The sequence below is a fragment of the Electrona antarctica genome (assembly GCF_951216825.1).
Source record: "Electrona antarctica genome assembly, chromosome: 8".
Taxonomy (NCBI): domain Eukaryota; kingdom Metazoa; phylum Chordata; class Actinopteri; order Myctophiformes; family Myctophidae; genus Electrona; species Electrona antarctica.
The window spans coordinates 28,439,960-28,456,011 of NC_136789.1; the positions used below are offsets into that span (position 1 = coordinate 28,439,960).

The 16,052-nt window shown below is 42.0% G+C and overlaps 1 protein-coding gene across 1 annotated transcript in view; it reads right to left on the bottom strand.

Annotated features, from left to right (window-relative positions):
• LOC306928694 (AT-rich interactive domain-containing protein 5B-like) overlaps window positions 1-16,052 on the bottom strand; it is a gene marked incomplete at its 3' end in the record, with an annotated part of 49,095 nt that overhangs the window by 4,295 nt on the left and 28,748 nt on the right. Inside the window, exons 4-8 of the mRNA XM_079508964.1 lie at window positions 6,408-6,687; window positions 5,476-5,944; window positions 4,558-4,649; window positions 1,159-1,265; window positions 298-455 (exon numbers count right to left, since the gene is read on the bottom strand). Of these exons, the coding sequence (XP_079365090.1) occupies window positions 298-455; window positions 1,159-1,265; window positions 4,558-4,649; window positions 5,476-5,944; window positions 6,408-6,687 (1,106 nt within the window). The remainder of the gene's footprint in view (window positions 1-297; window positions 456-1,158; window positions 1,266-4,557; window positions 4,650-5,475; window positions 5,945-6,407; window positions 6,688-16,052) is intronic.

Sequence of the window (16,052 nt, forward strand, 5' to 3'; positions counted from 1 at the left end):
CCCCATCTATCCCATCTATCCCATCTATCCCATCTATCCCATCTATCCCATCTATCCCAACGCTGCGACGCGTTGTGAGTTTGTAGATTGGCTATTTTCAGCACGTGTAAAAACAGTTATTACGACTGCATCGAGGCCCGCCAAAATGGCCAAAATGCCAAAAATCTTATGATATTTACTCGACTAACACTAAAACATTCCGGATGACTCAAATTAAAACTATTCCAAGAGATCACGAGTAAAAACTAAAAATCAAAGTTTTGCTGCCAAAAACAACAGTGGGTGGTTGAGCTCTACTCACTCCTCTTGAAGCCCAGGTTGGGCACCTTGTGGATGGGCGAGCTGTGGCAGTCCATGTAGGTGTACAGCTGCTCCAAGAACAGCTGCTCTTCTGGGTGGGGCAGCCAGTCGTCTTCCTCACTGTTGTTCATCTCCACGCTGCCCAGAACGTTCTCCTAGCAAACAGAACACATCGTTAGGATCATTTCATACTGCTGGTACCTGGTATACCTGGTACTGGTACTGTTGGTTTTATCTCCTATACCAGGACCTTTAGTACACTGTTGGTTTTATATTATATCCTACCAGCTAGGACCTTAGCTCAACCGTCTGGGCACCTAGGGCTCCATTTCCGTCACCGCTAAACCCCTTATCCCTAAACTTCTTTGCCTTTTTTTTTTACTATTTTGAAAATCATTTTTGAATAGTTCAATCTACATTGACATGTTGTGAGCTTGTAGACTGGCCATTTTAACTATACAAAAATGTTTTGCAAAATAGTAAAAGAAAGGCAAAGAAGTTTAGGGGTTTAGCGGTGACGAAAATGGAGCCCCTAGGCTGCTGAGCCAGCCTGACGGCGTGCCGCGGGTTCGACTCCCGATCCCGACGCCCCCCCCCCCCCCCCCCCGTCAAATTACTTTAAAAAAAACTATCAATAAAAGGCAGAAAAGGCCAAAAATATATCTTAAAAAATAATAAAAATAAAGAGATCTATTAACATGGTTTTGTCGTTGTTATCTTGGCCTTATATCTGTTTCTGTATTCTTTCAAGAGTCTTCTTTCTTCCTTTAACATAAAGGATTGTTACATCATACAAAGTCTTCCTTCAACATAAAGGAATGTTACATCATAAACAGTTTTGGGGTGAAGAAGTGTTACCTTCATTCTCTCTATCCAGGACTCTGATTGGCTGGATGTGGGAGAGTCCCTGCTGTAGCGGCCTCTCCTCTTGCGCGGACGGCCCCTCAAGCTAAGGGGCGGACATCCTGGAGAAAATAAAAGAATATTTATGAACATCGAACAAAGATTGTTTAGTCGTTTGGAATATATATTGCCTTCCCTATATTTATTAAAAGACTGAAACATGAAGGCAATCCTGTGAAGTGAAGTCTCGTCCCTTGACTGAAAGCTATGAAAGCAACCTCTACTCCTCCGGGAACATAAATAATTGTGTGTCCTGACAAACAAGCTTCAAGTCCCGTTTCATCTGATTCACAACTCAGTGACTGCGGCTTTAATACATCGTTGTTGTCGTCGGGCGGAAAACCCCTTATGTCCATATTCTGGCCTTTTGTGTTTCTTCGTAAATTAACCCATTTTGACCTGAGATCAGATTTTTAAAATGTCTTCTACATCCTGACAGTTTTCTGAAAAAGCCATGTTTCTATGTCAGTCGTTCTTCGATTTTTTTCAAAAAATAGCAGACCTACAAGCTCGTAGCGCGCCACTCGGTGGCGCGCTACGAGCTTGTAGATCTGCTATTTTTCAATAGCTAAAGCATAACATGATGCGAACACCAAAACACCATTTTAAATCTTCATTATGTGTATGACGTATCTATAACAACTAATGATAACTAGCTATAATCATGGATCCATGTATGGAGGGGTGGTGTTTTTTTTTAACCCATTCTGGGCGGGAACCCCTTTTGGTGTTTTAAGCATTATGTTATAATTTAGCTATTGAAAAATAGCAGAACTACAAGCTCATAGCGCTGCACTGAGTGCCGCGCTATGAGCTTGTAGGTCTGCTATTTTTGACTATCACTGACATAGAAACATGAGGTATTTCAGAAAACTGTCAGGATTTAGAAGACATTTTTTTTAAATGTCGACGTCAGGCCTAAACGGGCATGCAAAAGTTGAAATGAAGTGAATGTTATCTCTGCACACATTCCATCCTGACAGCGAGGGTCCTCCCAGAGACTCAGGGAGACTCTCCAAGGACACATGAAACCACGTGACCCGGCCCACCACACCAAGGCACTGCTTCTCAAACAGGGACGTGCAGAGAGTGTTCGAGAGGCAGGGGCTGAAATCCCGTAAGAGGGCACTTTTGGAGAAAGAAAATAGCGAAAATAGCAGATCTACAAGCTCACAAGAGAGCGGGGTGCATACTTAGTTTAGACTAGTCATTGGTTAGACATGGGTTAAGGTTAGGTTTAGGTGTGCTGCCTCGTGGGAGGTTAGGTTTAGGGTGAGGGTTTGAGATAGGTTGTAGTTGTAGGACTAATGACTGGGCTAACCAATGACTAGTCTAAACTAAGTACTGCACCCCAAGAGAGCTTGTAGATCAGCTATGTTCGGGGCGCAACCCAGCACTCTTCTTTATCTACTGGAGATGCGGTGTGTAACGACATGGATTTAGAAACAAATTTGTTCCAACGTAAAAATGCTGTGTTCCAAGTTCAGCAATTCTCCTAAAATGCTGCCTTTCCGGCACGGCATGGAAAAGGAGGGGCATTTCTTTCGCCATAGTAAATGTACAGAGTACAGACACACTGATGACTACTGTACTGTACTGTCTACAGAGTACAGACACACTGATGACTACTGTACTGTCTGTCTACAGAGTACAGACACACTGATGACTACTGTACTGTCTGTCTACAGAGTACAGACACACTGATGACCACTGTACTGTCTGTCTACAGAGTACAGACACACTGATGACCACTGTACTGTCTGTCTACAGAGTACAGACACACTGATGACTACTGTACTGTACTGTCTACAGAGTACAGACACACTGATGACTACTGTACTGTCTGTCTACAGAGTACAGACACACTGATGACTACTGTACTGTCTGTCTACAGAGTACAGACACACTGATGACTACTGTACTGTCTGTCTACAGAGTACAGACACACTGATGACTACTTGTACTGTCTGTCTACAGAGTACAGACACACTGATGACTACTGTACTGTCTGTCTACAGAGTACAGACACACTGATGACTACTGTACTGTCTGTCTACAGAGTACAGACACACTGATGACTACTGTACTGTCTGTCTACAGAGTACAGACACACTGATGACCACTGTACTGTCTGTCTACAGAGTACAGACACACTGATGACCACTGTACTGTCTGTCTACAGAGTACAGACACACTGATGACTACTGTACTGTCTGTCTACAGAGTACAGACACACTGATGACTACTGTACTGTCCGTCTACAGAGTACAGACACACTGATGACTACTGTACTGTCTGTCTACAGAGTACAGACACACTGATGAGTACTGTACTGTCTGTCTACAGAGTACAGACACACTGATGACTACTGTACTGTCTGTCTACAGAGTACAGACACACTGATGACTACTGTACTGTCTGTCTACAGAGTACAGACACACTGATGACTACTTGTACTGTCTGTCTACAGAGTACAGACACACTGATGACTACTGTACTGTCTGTCTACAGAGTACAGACACACTGATGACTACTGTACTGTCTGTCTACAGAGTACAGACACACTGATGACCACTGTACTGTCTGTCTACAGAGTACAGACACACTGATGACTACTGTACTGTCTGTCTACAGAGTACAGACACACTGATGACTACTGTACTGTCTGTCTACAGAGTACAGACACACTGATGACTACTGTACTGTCTGTCTACAGAGTACAGACACATTGATGACTTGAGGGCAGTGAAAGGAACAGCTCCTTCCTACCTCCGGGCTATGGTCGATGCCTACACCCCTGCCCGACCACTTCGGTCTGCCACCTCGGGGCGACTGATTGCCTCGTCACTCAAGGGTCCTTCTGGCCGATCCACACGGTCACGACTCTTTTCTGTTCTGGCCCCACAGTGGTGGAATGAACTTCCCACTGATGTTAGGACAGCAGAGTCACTGCCCATATTTCGCCGCAGGTTGAAAACCCACCTCTTCAGGAAACACTACCCTTCCTCTCTGCCTGACCTACTTGTTGTTAACTAGTTGTACGAACGCTTGTTTTCTATTGTTGTATTGTTTATTGGATCTTGTTTAGTCGATACACTTAATTGTTTTAGCTCATGCTCATTTGATTTAGCTATTTTGTCTCATCTGTTTAAGGAAATAGGTAGCTGATATATTGCACTTTTACCTTAGCGCTAGGTATACTCTTGGTTGCTTGTTTTTGCAGAAAATGCACTAAAGACTTCTGGTGATTAGTAGTTTTTGTTCCCTACCTATGTTGAATACACTTATTGTAAGTCGCTTTGGATAAAAGCGTCTGCTAAATGACTGTAATGTAATGTAATGTACTGTACTCACGGATCTGAGCCCAGAGGCTGGTGTTGTTGTCCAGACTGGGGTGACTGAAGGTATCTCTGCAGAACAGAATCCTGGTGCTGGGTAGCGCCACCCTGTGGACATAAACAGCATTGTAATTACTGTATTCTTTAAAATCGTAGTGTGTGTTGCCAATTCTTTACCCACACACACACACACACAGGCTGAGAATGGGTGATTGTAGAGTAGTACATCGGTTCTCAAACTAAGTGCCACCTTTTCCCGATTTCTGAATCAAAGTACCCCCTTTACACGACTATACTTGTCGCTTAGAAAATGAGAAAGCTATATTTCTCATTTTCTAATTTGAATCCTGAAAAGCCGTTTAGGACATGTGAGGTATCCACCCGATGCTCTGAACGAACGATAACCCACCTTTTGAAGAACATATTGAAGAAGACAACACCACAAATAAGAGAAGGAGTGCAAGACTTGAAATCAGACCATCCTGGGCACATTTAATTTAACCCATTTTGGGGCGGGAACCCCTTTTGGTGTTAGCATTATGTTATGCTTTAGCTATTGAAAAATAGCAGATCTACAAGCTCATAGCACGCCACCGAGTGGCGCGCTACGAGCTTGTAGGTCTGCTATTTTTGAAAAATCGTGAAAATGTGACACAAATCTTTGAATATATATGTTCTTTCAGTAGACTTTATTTCGACGTCAGGCCTAAATGGGTTAACCCATTTTGACCCGAGATCAGATTTAAAAAATGTTTTCTAAATCCTGACAGTTTTCTGAAAAAGATATGTTTCTATGTCAGTCGTTCTTTGATTTTTCAAAAATAGCAGACATACAAGCTCGTAGCGTGCCACCGAGTGGCGCGCTATGAGCTTGTAGGAGTAGTAGGTACTAACCGTATGGCCCCCAGTGCCAGCAGTAAGTATAGGTACTAACCGTATGGCTCCCAGGGCCAGCAGATGGGGGTCGTCCCCTGCTGCTCCATCCTGGATCCTCCTCTGCAGCGAGCGGAAGCGACAGTACTGAGGATAGCTCAACACCTTCACCACCGGAAGCGCCGCCACGCAGAGAGAGACAGCATGCTCCGCTGGGCGGTCCGCAACGCAGTGAGAGACCGGCTGCGCCGCCGGGCGGTCTGCTACGCAGTGAGAGACCGTCTGTGCCACCGGGCGGTCTGCAACGCAGTGAGAGACCGTCTGCGCCACCGGGCGGTCTGCCGCTATGACCGCATGCGACCGCATATGACCGCATGCGACCACTGGATGCTCCGCTGGGCGGTCCGCTACGCATTGAGAGACCGGCTGCGCTGCTGGGCTGTCTGCTGCGCAGTGAGAGACTGGCTGCGCTGTTTGGAGGTCTGCTACGCAGTTGGGCAGCGCTGGGCAGTCGGCTACGACCACAGAGACTGCAGAGAAAAGGATTGACAGTGACCATCATCATCATAATCATAACCTTTATTTAAAATCAAGAGTACAATTGAGGCCTGGGCCGTGGCTCAGGGTCCAGGCACCTTTGGCTGGTAATCCAGTCTGGCACAGAGTGCCGCGCCACGAGCTTGTAGGTCTGCTATTTTTGAAAAATCGTGAAAATGTTGCCCAAATGTTTGAATATATTCTTTCACAGCGAACGTTTTTAACTCAAATCTTTGCTTCTCGGGGAGGTCCCTGGAACAACATATTTTCAGATGGGGCTCGGCAGGCAATTACATAGATTTTTTGGGGGTCCTTGACATGAAAATGTTTGAGAACGACTGACATAGAAACATGGCTTTTTCAGAAAACTGTCACGATTTAGAAGACATTTATAGAATGGTCCTCGGGTCTAAATGGGTTAACTCATTGTTGTCCTGTCTGTGTGGAACAACTTACTCTCCGTCTGGTCTCCGGGGGCTTCGGAGGAGTCGTCCTGTCCACTGGAGGCGGTGGAGGGCTCGAGGGGGCTGTTTTGGGTGGAGGAGGAGGAGGTGGAGGAGGAGGTGGTGTTCTCAGGGGTGCTGGGGGTGCAGATGGTGATGTTGGCCGGAGGTTTGTGGAGTCCGTTGGTCCCACTGGGTTGGTCCTTCTTCCACTCGGCTGGCTCCACACACGCCCACTTCACCAGGTCATCCACCCGAACCACCACCTTCTTGGATACCGCCAGCACCTCATCCTGGACACACACACACACACACGCACACGCACACACACAATTAAAATAATTTAAGCGGATTCATGGCCAACAACAAACTGTCCCAGTGCCTTCGTGATATTATCAAATGTTTTATTACAGCTGCAATCCGTACGTTTCAGGTTCCTATAAGGCTAAGCCATACCGTAATATGTTTTTTCCATCTCTTGGAAAAGATTGAACCCATTCTGGGCGGGAACGCCTTTTGGTGTTTTAAGCATTATGTTATACTTTAGCTTTTGAAAAATAGCAGATCTACAAGCTCGAAGCGCGGCACCAAGTGCTTGTACGTCTGCTATTTTTGAAAAATCATGAAAATGTGGCGCAAATCATTGAATATATATTCTTTCAGTGCAAGCGTTTTTAAGTCAAATCTTTGCTTCTGGGGGGGGGGGGGTCCCTGGAACAACATATTTTCAGATGGTGGTCGGCGGCCAATTACATATAGTTTCTGGGGGTCCTTGACATGAAATATTGAGAACCACCGATATAGAAACATGGGGTTTTCAGAAAACGGTCATGATTTAGAAGACATTTTTTTAAATTTCGAAGTCCGGTCTAAACGGGTTAAACTCATTTATTTATTACATACAATTAAATAATGCTGTTGCTGAGCCTACATAAAATTAAATAGTAGCCGTTGCTAGGCAACTACAGAAATGATACGTGAACACAGTAATCTCTGAATCTCCAGAGCTCGGGCGAGCTGTAGGATGCAGGGGGAGAATATGCATCTATAATTCTCCCCACAACAATATTGTGACGATGATATAAGTGGCGATTAGGGGCTGCAGCAGTTTAACCCATTTCGGGCGGGAACCCCTTTTGGTGTTTTAAGCGTTATGTTATACTTTAGCTATTGAAAAATAGCAGATCTACAAGCTCGTAGCGCGCCACCGAGTGGCGCGCTATGAGCTTGTAGGTCTGCTATTTTTTGAAAAGTCGTAAAAATGTGGTGCAAATCTTTGAATATATATTTCAGAGCGAACATTTTTAACTAAAACATTTGCTTCTGGGGGGTCCCTGGAACAACATATTTTGAGATGGGGGGGTCCGTGGCCCAATAGAGATAATTCTGGGGGTCCTTGACATGAAAAGGGTTGAGCACAACTGACATAGAAACATGGGTTTTTCAGAAAACTATTAGGATTTAGAAGCCTTTTTTTTTTAAATCGCCATCAGTCCAAAATGGGTTAATGGAACTAATACATTTAATTGATTGCAAAAACTATAATGATAATTTTACTAAACTAATCGATTAGTAATAGATCCCATTTTGGGCTATGATGTCGTAGGTGGAAAAAAAAACAGCAACATGCAGTGAAATTCCCTCTTGGAGAAATAATTGCACTGCAAGGTTTTAGTTATAATAAGAATTCTCAAAGTCAGCTTGACGTTTAAACTCTAAAGGATAGGCACAATAAGCCATCGGCTTAACCCATTCTGGACGGCACCCCGTTTTGGTGTTTTAACTAAGCATTATGTTATAGTTTAGCTATTGAAAAATAGCAGATCTACAAGCTCGTAGCGCGCCACTCGGTGGCGCGCTACGAGCTTGTAGATCTGCTATTTCGACGTCTGCTATTTCGACGTCAGGCCTAAATGGGTTAAACCTTTTTGGTCTCTACAAAAATTGTAAAAAAATAATAATAATATGATGAAATTAATACATAGAATGTTCATTCTATGACCAAAATAAAACTTAAACTAAACTGAACCATCGTTTTCTGCTATAGTCTGTGTCTGGAAGATAAACCCGTTAAAATGGGGATTTCATTCAAATGTGTCGTCATTCCAACCTTTTTTCTGCTCCTTTGATTTAAAATCAACATCAACTAACTCACTGATTAAGTCTCTCGTCTAACAATAATAATAATCTCTCAGCTCTATGAATAACTCCAAACGTCCAGATCTTAACATTAGGCTAATCTAAATACCGTTTTGAAATATAATAATACAACTACTTCATGCTTTGTACTCTAGTTTCCTGTTTTGTATACTATAGCAGGGGTCTGCAACCTTTTAATATAATAATACAACTACTTCATGCTTTGTACTCTAGTTTCCTGTTTTGTATACTATAGCAGGGGTCTGCAACCTTTTTCACATGAAGTGCCATGTTTTCATTTGTGTGATAGTCAGTGTGCCATATAATTATGACTGTCCATATAGGATATAGTAAGAGAAATGAAAATCTGGGAACTAAATCGTTACCAAGAAATTTCTTCACCAATGTGTTTCTAAAGGTGTCTAATAACATGTACTAAAAGTTTGAAATTCAACTCCTGTGGGAAATTGAGTTTATTAGCATAATATGTGACCATACCCATAACATCCTATATAAGGCAAAAAAGTCCAAATTTCATCATTCTTTAAGTAACATGTGACATATGAAACTAGGGTGATTTCATGATTCTGAATCCATTCCAAGCATTCGTTTTGCACAAAAACACTCCTTGGGAGGAAAACGGCCACACAAACGTGATGAGGTCAGCATATTTGGTCAAGTGGATATGGTCGAATTTAGCCCAAGGAGTGTTTTTTGTGCAAAACTAATGCTTGGAATGGATTCAGAATCATGAAATCACCCTAGTTTCATATGTCACATGCTACTTAAAGAATGATGAAATTTTGACTTTTTTGCCTTATATAGGATGTTATGGGTATGGTCACATATTATGCTAATAAACTCAATTTCCCACAGGAGTTGAATTTCAAACTTTTAGTACATGTTATTAGACACCTTTAGAAACACATTGGTGAAGACATTTCTTGGTAACGATTTAGTTCCCAGATAGGTCAAATACCTGATAAAATTCCCTTACTAATACATATAACAAGCTTAGAAATATTTTCAGGATGTAATGATCATTAAACTCAGAGCAATAACCCACCAAACCCTCCCCAGTCATGAGTTAGAAGTTTGAATGAATGTACAATCATGTGCAGGATGTAAATTATCATGTAATTTGTAGATGCGAATGGACTTAAATTAACTGACTACACTTTTTTGGAATATTTAATTTTAAAAGAAAAACCTTCTCTCTCTCACACTTATGCCAGTGTGCCAGTGATCACCCTCCCCTGTGCCAATGTTGGTACCCGTGCCTAAGGTTGCCTACCCTTGTACTATAGAATAGTATAGAAATGATCTACCCGACCACTCAAACCGAGATCAATTATTTGTGGTACGATACTAAACTAAATAACTAAACACATGTTGACTATCACACCACGTTGTGTGTGCTCCTGTTTTTATACTGATGAAACTGCCTTCCTAACCAACTACAATGACTACTGGATGTTCTGGTTAGTTCCCATGGTGTGTAAAGGTTGAGTGACGCAAATTCATTCATTTGTTTGTGTGTAGCTAATATTATTTCTTTATTTGTTTATTACTTGTAAAACTGTGATGCGACAATAAAGCCGATTCTGAAATGCAGCACATTTTAAATGTGTCATCAACAAAGTACATGCCACAACTAGCTTCAGCTGAGCTCCCTTTTACATGAGGTCTCTAAGTGGAAGGCCATGAAGCTAAATCATTTTTAAAACAATATTTTATACTTTGGCTAATTTAAAGTAAAGCACATATACAATATACATATACAATATTAGAACATGTGCTAACACACTGTAAACGATGCATCTACAATTTGTACAGCAATGTAATTGTTATGTCCATATCAAATAAATAAACATAAACATAAGCTTGTAGAGCAGCTATTTTTGAAGAATCTTGAAAATGTGTGCAAATCTTAAATATTTGTTTGGGGGGGGGGGGGGGGGGGGGCAGTGTTGCCAGATTGCGTGAGAGAAATAAGCCCAAAAGAAGCGACTAGGCCATTTGGAAAATAGCCGATCTACAAGCACACAAGGCGTCGTGATGGGACGCAGTGTGAGCTTGTAGATCTGCCATTTTCAATCTTGGAAAAAATTTGACAAATGTGGAACATTATAACATTTTGACAACACAAATCTAGTATGGGGGTCCCTGGCACAAAATATTATTTTGATGTAGGGTCCTTGGACAAAGACATTAATGCGGGGGTCCTTGCCATGGAAATGTGTGATCCGTGAAACCCATTTAGACCTGAGGACGATTCTACAAAATGTATGTTCTAAATCCTTACAGTTTCCATGTCAGTCGTTCTCAAACATTTTCATGTCAAGGACCCCCAAAAATATATGTAATTGTCCGCCGAACCCCATCTGAAAATATGTTGTTCCAGGGACTGGATATAAGAATAGAAGAATATATTCAAACATTTGGGCCACATTTTCACGATTAAAAAAAAATAGCATAAATACAAGCTCGTAGCGTGGCACTCGGTGCCGCGCTATGAGCTTGTAGATCTGCTATTTTTCAATAGCTAAAGTATAACATGATTCTTAAAACACCAAAAGGGGTTCCCGCCCAGAATGGGTTAAAACAACATTAGGAAACGAGCCCAAATAAGCAAATAACTACACTAGTACACTAGAAACAAGCCCCCAAAAAAACGCAACCACCAATATTTACAAGCAACTTTAGCCTACAGAAAAAGCCCCTTATAGTGAGCGGACATGGCAACACTGATGGGGGAGACCCCGGCTGGCCTCCTTTGGACACCATGCAACTTATTTAACCCTCTCCCCTCCCTCCCTCCCTCTCTCTCCCCTCCCTCCCTCCGCATGGTCTCTCCTCCTATTCCAGTTTGTCAGCTCTGACACTGATCCCTCCTGTGTTAGCTCACTCACTCCTCCAGGCCGTCACACAACACACCGACCAACCAACCAACCAACCAACCAATCCTGTGTTAGCTCACTCACTCCTCCAGGCCGTCACAGAACACACCGACCAACCAACCCCCGCCCAAGAAACTAACTATGTACCTTCACTGAAGTACTGGAGTACCTTTACTTCACTCCAGTAGTTCCGTTACGCCGGCAGTATAAACATTGGAATATGTAGTAGTACTCCACTACAACTTTGTAGTTAATTTGCAGATTTAGGTTATTTATATATTTTGTAAACATTAAAGAAAGACGCAGAAGCCCTATTTATATACTTTGGCTATTCAAAAAATAGGAGGTATACAAGACGCACTTGCTATTTTCAAAAATAAAGTTTGGCGATTTTACAGTACTTTTTTGATGCCAGTGATGCTATTTTGTTGTACTTTTATTCAGGCAACATTTTCAAAACAGGCTTTTTAGTTTTTACTTTTCATATTGTTGTATGGCTACTTTTTCTTTAATATGAATAATAATAATAATAAAAACATCTGAAAAGAAAAGTACGTCATCGACCACTGGACCCACCCAACCCCCCCTTACCCCAAACACTCGACCCCACCCAAAAAACCCCGACCCCACCCATGGCACCGCCGCTCTGTCGTACAAACAGTTGCTGCTAGTTCACACTTATTGTTTTCAAATGCAAGTACCTGGTCACACCTATATAGCCCCCTCACAGCTGAAACTGTAGTACTGTGTCTGTATTGTTGTATTGTGCCTTCTGCTTTGGCAATGTAAACGTATGTTTTCTCATGCCAATAAAGCCCTTTGAATTGAATTGAATTGTCTGCAAGTACCTGGCGGTCACACCAATAACCCCCTCACAGCTGGAACTATACTGTCTGCAAGTACCTGGCCGTCACACCGATAACCCCCTCACGGCTGGAACTATACTGTCTGCAAGTACCTGGCCGTCACACCAATAACCCCCTCACAGCTGGAACTATACTGTCTGCAAGTACCTGGCCGTCACACCAATAACCCCCTCACGGCTGGAACTATACTGTCTGCAAGTACCTGGCCGTCACACCAATAACCCCCTCACGGCTGGAACTATACTGTCTGCAAGTACCTGGCCGTCACACCAATAACCCCCTCACAGCTGGAACTATACTTTCTGGAAGTACCTGGCGGTCACACCAATAACCCCCTCACAGCTGGAACTATACTGTCTGCAAGTACCTGGCTGTCACACCAATAACCCCAGGGCCGGATCTACCCTATGGGCACTTTGGGCACGTGCCCAGGGGCCCTTGGGCATCAGGGGCCCCTCAAAAAAAATGTTTTTTCTTTTTTTTTTTTTTTGCTCCACAGAAAATGTCCCTGCTAATCCGAATGAAATAAATGGTGTCTAAAAAGATTAGTGTTTTATTGTTGGTGAGAAGGGCAGCTGAAAAGTGCAATTGTGTGTAAAGCAGCAACAATGCGCTAGATTGGCTGTCACTCTGGGGGGGGTAGGTGACCGGAAATAGGCCAATATAACTTCAGTGCCCAGGGGCCCTCAGAGGTGTTAATCCGGCCCTGAATAACCCCCTCACGGCTGGAACTACTGCAGGTTTAGCGTCTGCAAGTTTGGTAATACACAAAAAAGAAAAACCTCACAGACAGCTAATCTGGCTCTGTGGCTTCCTATCCTCTCTCTCTGTGTGTGAACTGCAACTATTTGAGACTGCAGCGGAGATGATCTCGGTACATAGGCTATTACTGTATAACTCTTAACACATTCTGGGCGGGGACCCCTTTCGGGGTTTGAACTTCATCGTGTTATACTTTAGCTATTGAAAAATAGCAGATCTACAAGCTTGTACTTGTAGGTCTTGTAGGTCTGCTATTTTTGAAAAATGTGGCGCAAATCATTGAATATATATTCTTTCAGAGCAAATGTTTTTAACTCAAATCTTTGCTTCTGGGGGAGGGGGGGGGGGGGTGTCACTGGAACAACACATTTTCAGATAGGGGTCGGCGGCCAAATGCAGATATTTTTTGGGGTCCTTGACATGAAAATGTTTGAGAACAACTGACATTAGAAACATGGGTTTTTCAGAAAACTGTCAGGATTTGGAAGGCATTTGTAGAATCCTCCTCAGGTCGAAATGGGCTAACTCCATATTTCAACTTTTGGTGTTTTTTTTTTGGTAAATTAAATTATTAAAGCACTACTTGATTACACTACAGCGCCACACAAAATCGTCACAAGTAGCAGATCCAGATCCAGATCCAGATCCAGATGCTACTTTTGAGAATTTGGATCCTATAAAGTAACAGTTTTGGACATTTTAAATACATTTTGAAAAAAAAACTGCTGCTATTTGGGTAATATTTAAAATATGTAATTTGGAAAATAAAACGCTGCTATCTGCCCACAGGGGGATTTCAGTCACCCAGAGGCAGCACAGCCTTGGTTTTATACTAACCCATTCTGACCTGAGATCAGATTATAAAAATGTCTTCTACATCCTGACAGTTTTCTGAAAAAGCTATGTTTCTATGTCAGTCGTTCTTCGATTTTTCAAAAATAGCAGACCTACAAGCTCGCTATTTTTCAATAGCTAAAGCATAACATAATGCTAACACCAAAAGGGGTTCCCGCCCAAAATAGGTTAAACATTACTGACATATTTTGAAATATTGCTGCCATATTTGTTTCAAAAGCCCACGTTATCCTGCAACTACTTCTAAAGGGAAATGTGCAATTTTGAAAAGTTGCAATGTGGCAAAGCTCTGTTTACACAGTTCTTTAAATTCCCCTTTAAATTGTACATACCTTTCTTAATTTTGGTAGTTTAATTTCAATATGCTTTGGCAATGTAAAAGTATTTTTTTCTCTCTCTAATAAATCCCCCCAAGAGTAAAAATGTGTGGGAGCCCGGCCTGCAACTTCAAACACTATTTTAACCACATTTAAGCCCAAACCACACCAGTTGCAACTCCTTGCAACAAAACAGTTTTAAAGACATGTCACACCAATGCAACTCCTTGCAACAAAACAGTTTGAAGGACATGTCACACCAATGCAACTCCTTGCAACAAAACAGTTTGAAGGACATGTCACACCAATGCAACTCCTTGCAACAAAACAGTTTGAAGGACATGTCACACCAATGCAACTCCTTGCAACAAAACAGTTTGAAGGACATGTCACACCAATGCAACTCCTTGCAACAAAACAGTTTGAAGGACATGTCACACCAATGCAACTCCTTGCAACAACAGTTTGAAGGACATGTCACACCAATGCAACTCCTTGCAACAAAACAGTTTTAAGGACATGTCACACCAATGCAACTCCTTGCTACAAAACAGTTTTAATTAAGTACATGTCACACCAATGCAACTCCTTGCAACAACAGTTTGAAGGACATGTCACACCAATGCAACTCCTTGCAACAAAACAGTTTGAAGGACATGTCACACCAATGCAACTCCTTGCTACAAAACAGTTTTAATTAAGTACATGTCACACCAATGCAACTCCTTGCAACAAAAAAGAAGAGTGACTGGTAATTTGCCTAAACATTTTAATTGTAAATTGAATCGAGCTGAATTTAAATTCATAGGATAAACTCCTTATCCAGAGTGCAAGAACAGAGCCAAGTTTCATGGCCATTTGGTCAAACTAAGCAAATGGCCATGAGATTACAGCAGCATTCATTAGAGCACAAGGATAGGAGACTAAAATAGTCAACGAAAAATACACAGAGATGTAACTAAAAGGGGAGCGTACCTATGTTCCCCACGTTCTATGTTCCCCACCATGCAAAAAAGGTTCTTTGTTCCCCACTTAGAATAAACCTAAACCTAAACCAGAAACCTAACCTAGTAATTGTAGTAATTCTAGTAAGACTAAAAGTATTATAGCAACTTAGTCTTAGTGTTACTTTTAGTAGAACATTCTGATTTAAGCTCAGTCTTTGAACAATCCATTGAACTTTAGGCCTGCCTATAGGCTACTTAATAAACTATCTAATTAACACTGGCATAAAATAAACTAAAACATAATTGCTCTTCAACATGGCAAAAACAAACATTCTTTGTTCTGTACTTATACATAGAATTGTATAGTACAAAACACTTGAAGTACCAGAAACCTATAACGCTAACCCTAAACCCTAAGGTAAGTGGGGAACATAGAACCTGGGGAACATAGAACCTGGGGAACATAGAACCTGGGGAACATAGAACCTGGGGAACATAGGGATGACCCCAAATAAAAGTACTGGACAGTACTCAGTTTATGGGCAACTTATGTCCACCTGGTCTCTGATCTTTTTACTGCTTAGTTACTCAGTTGGTTTATTGAAAAGCTGCTGATCTAGGACCAGATTCTTGAAGTTGTACTCCTTACTATTAATTGGAATGTTTGCTGGTTAGACTTGTCTCTGAACAGGACACATTAAGTCAGCTAAAGGTATGCTGTCTTTTGTGTGAAATATTTCACAGACTCGTTTTGCAAATCAAACTATATTGCTGTATTGTATACAACCCAACCCCAGTGGAAGCCTCTATAGAGTTGCCATCATGAGACGTAGTCTAGCAGGGTTATTAAAGAGTGGACTAACCTCCTACAG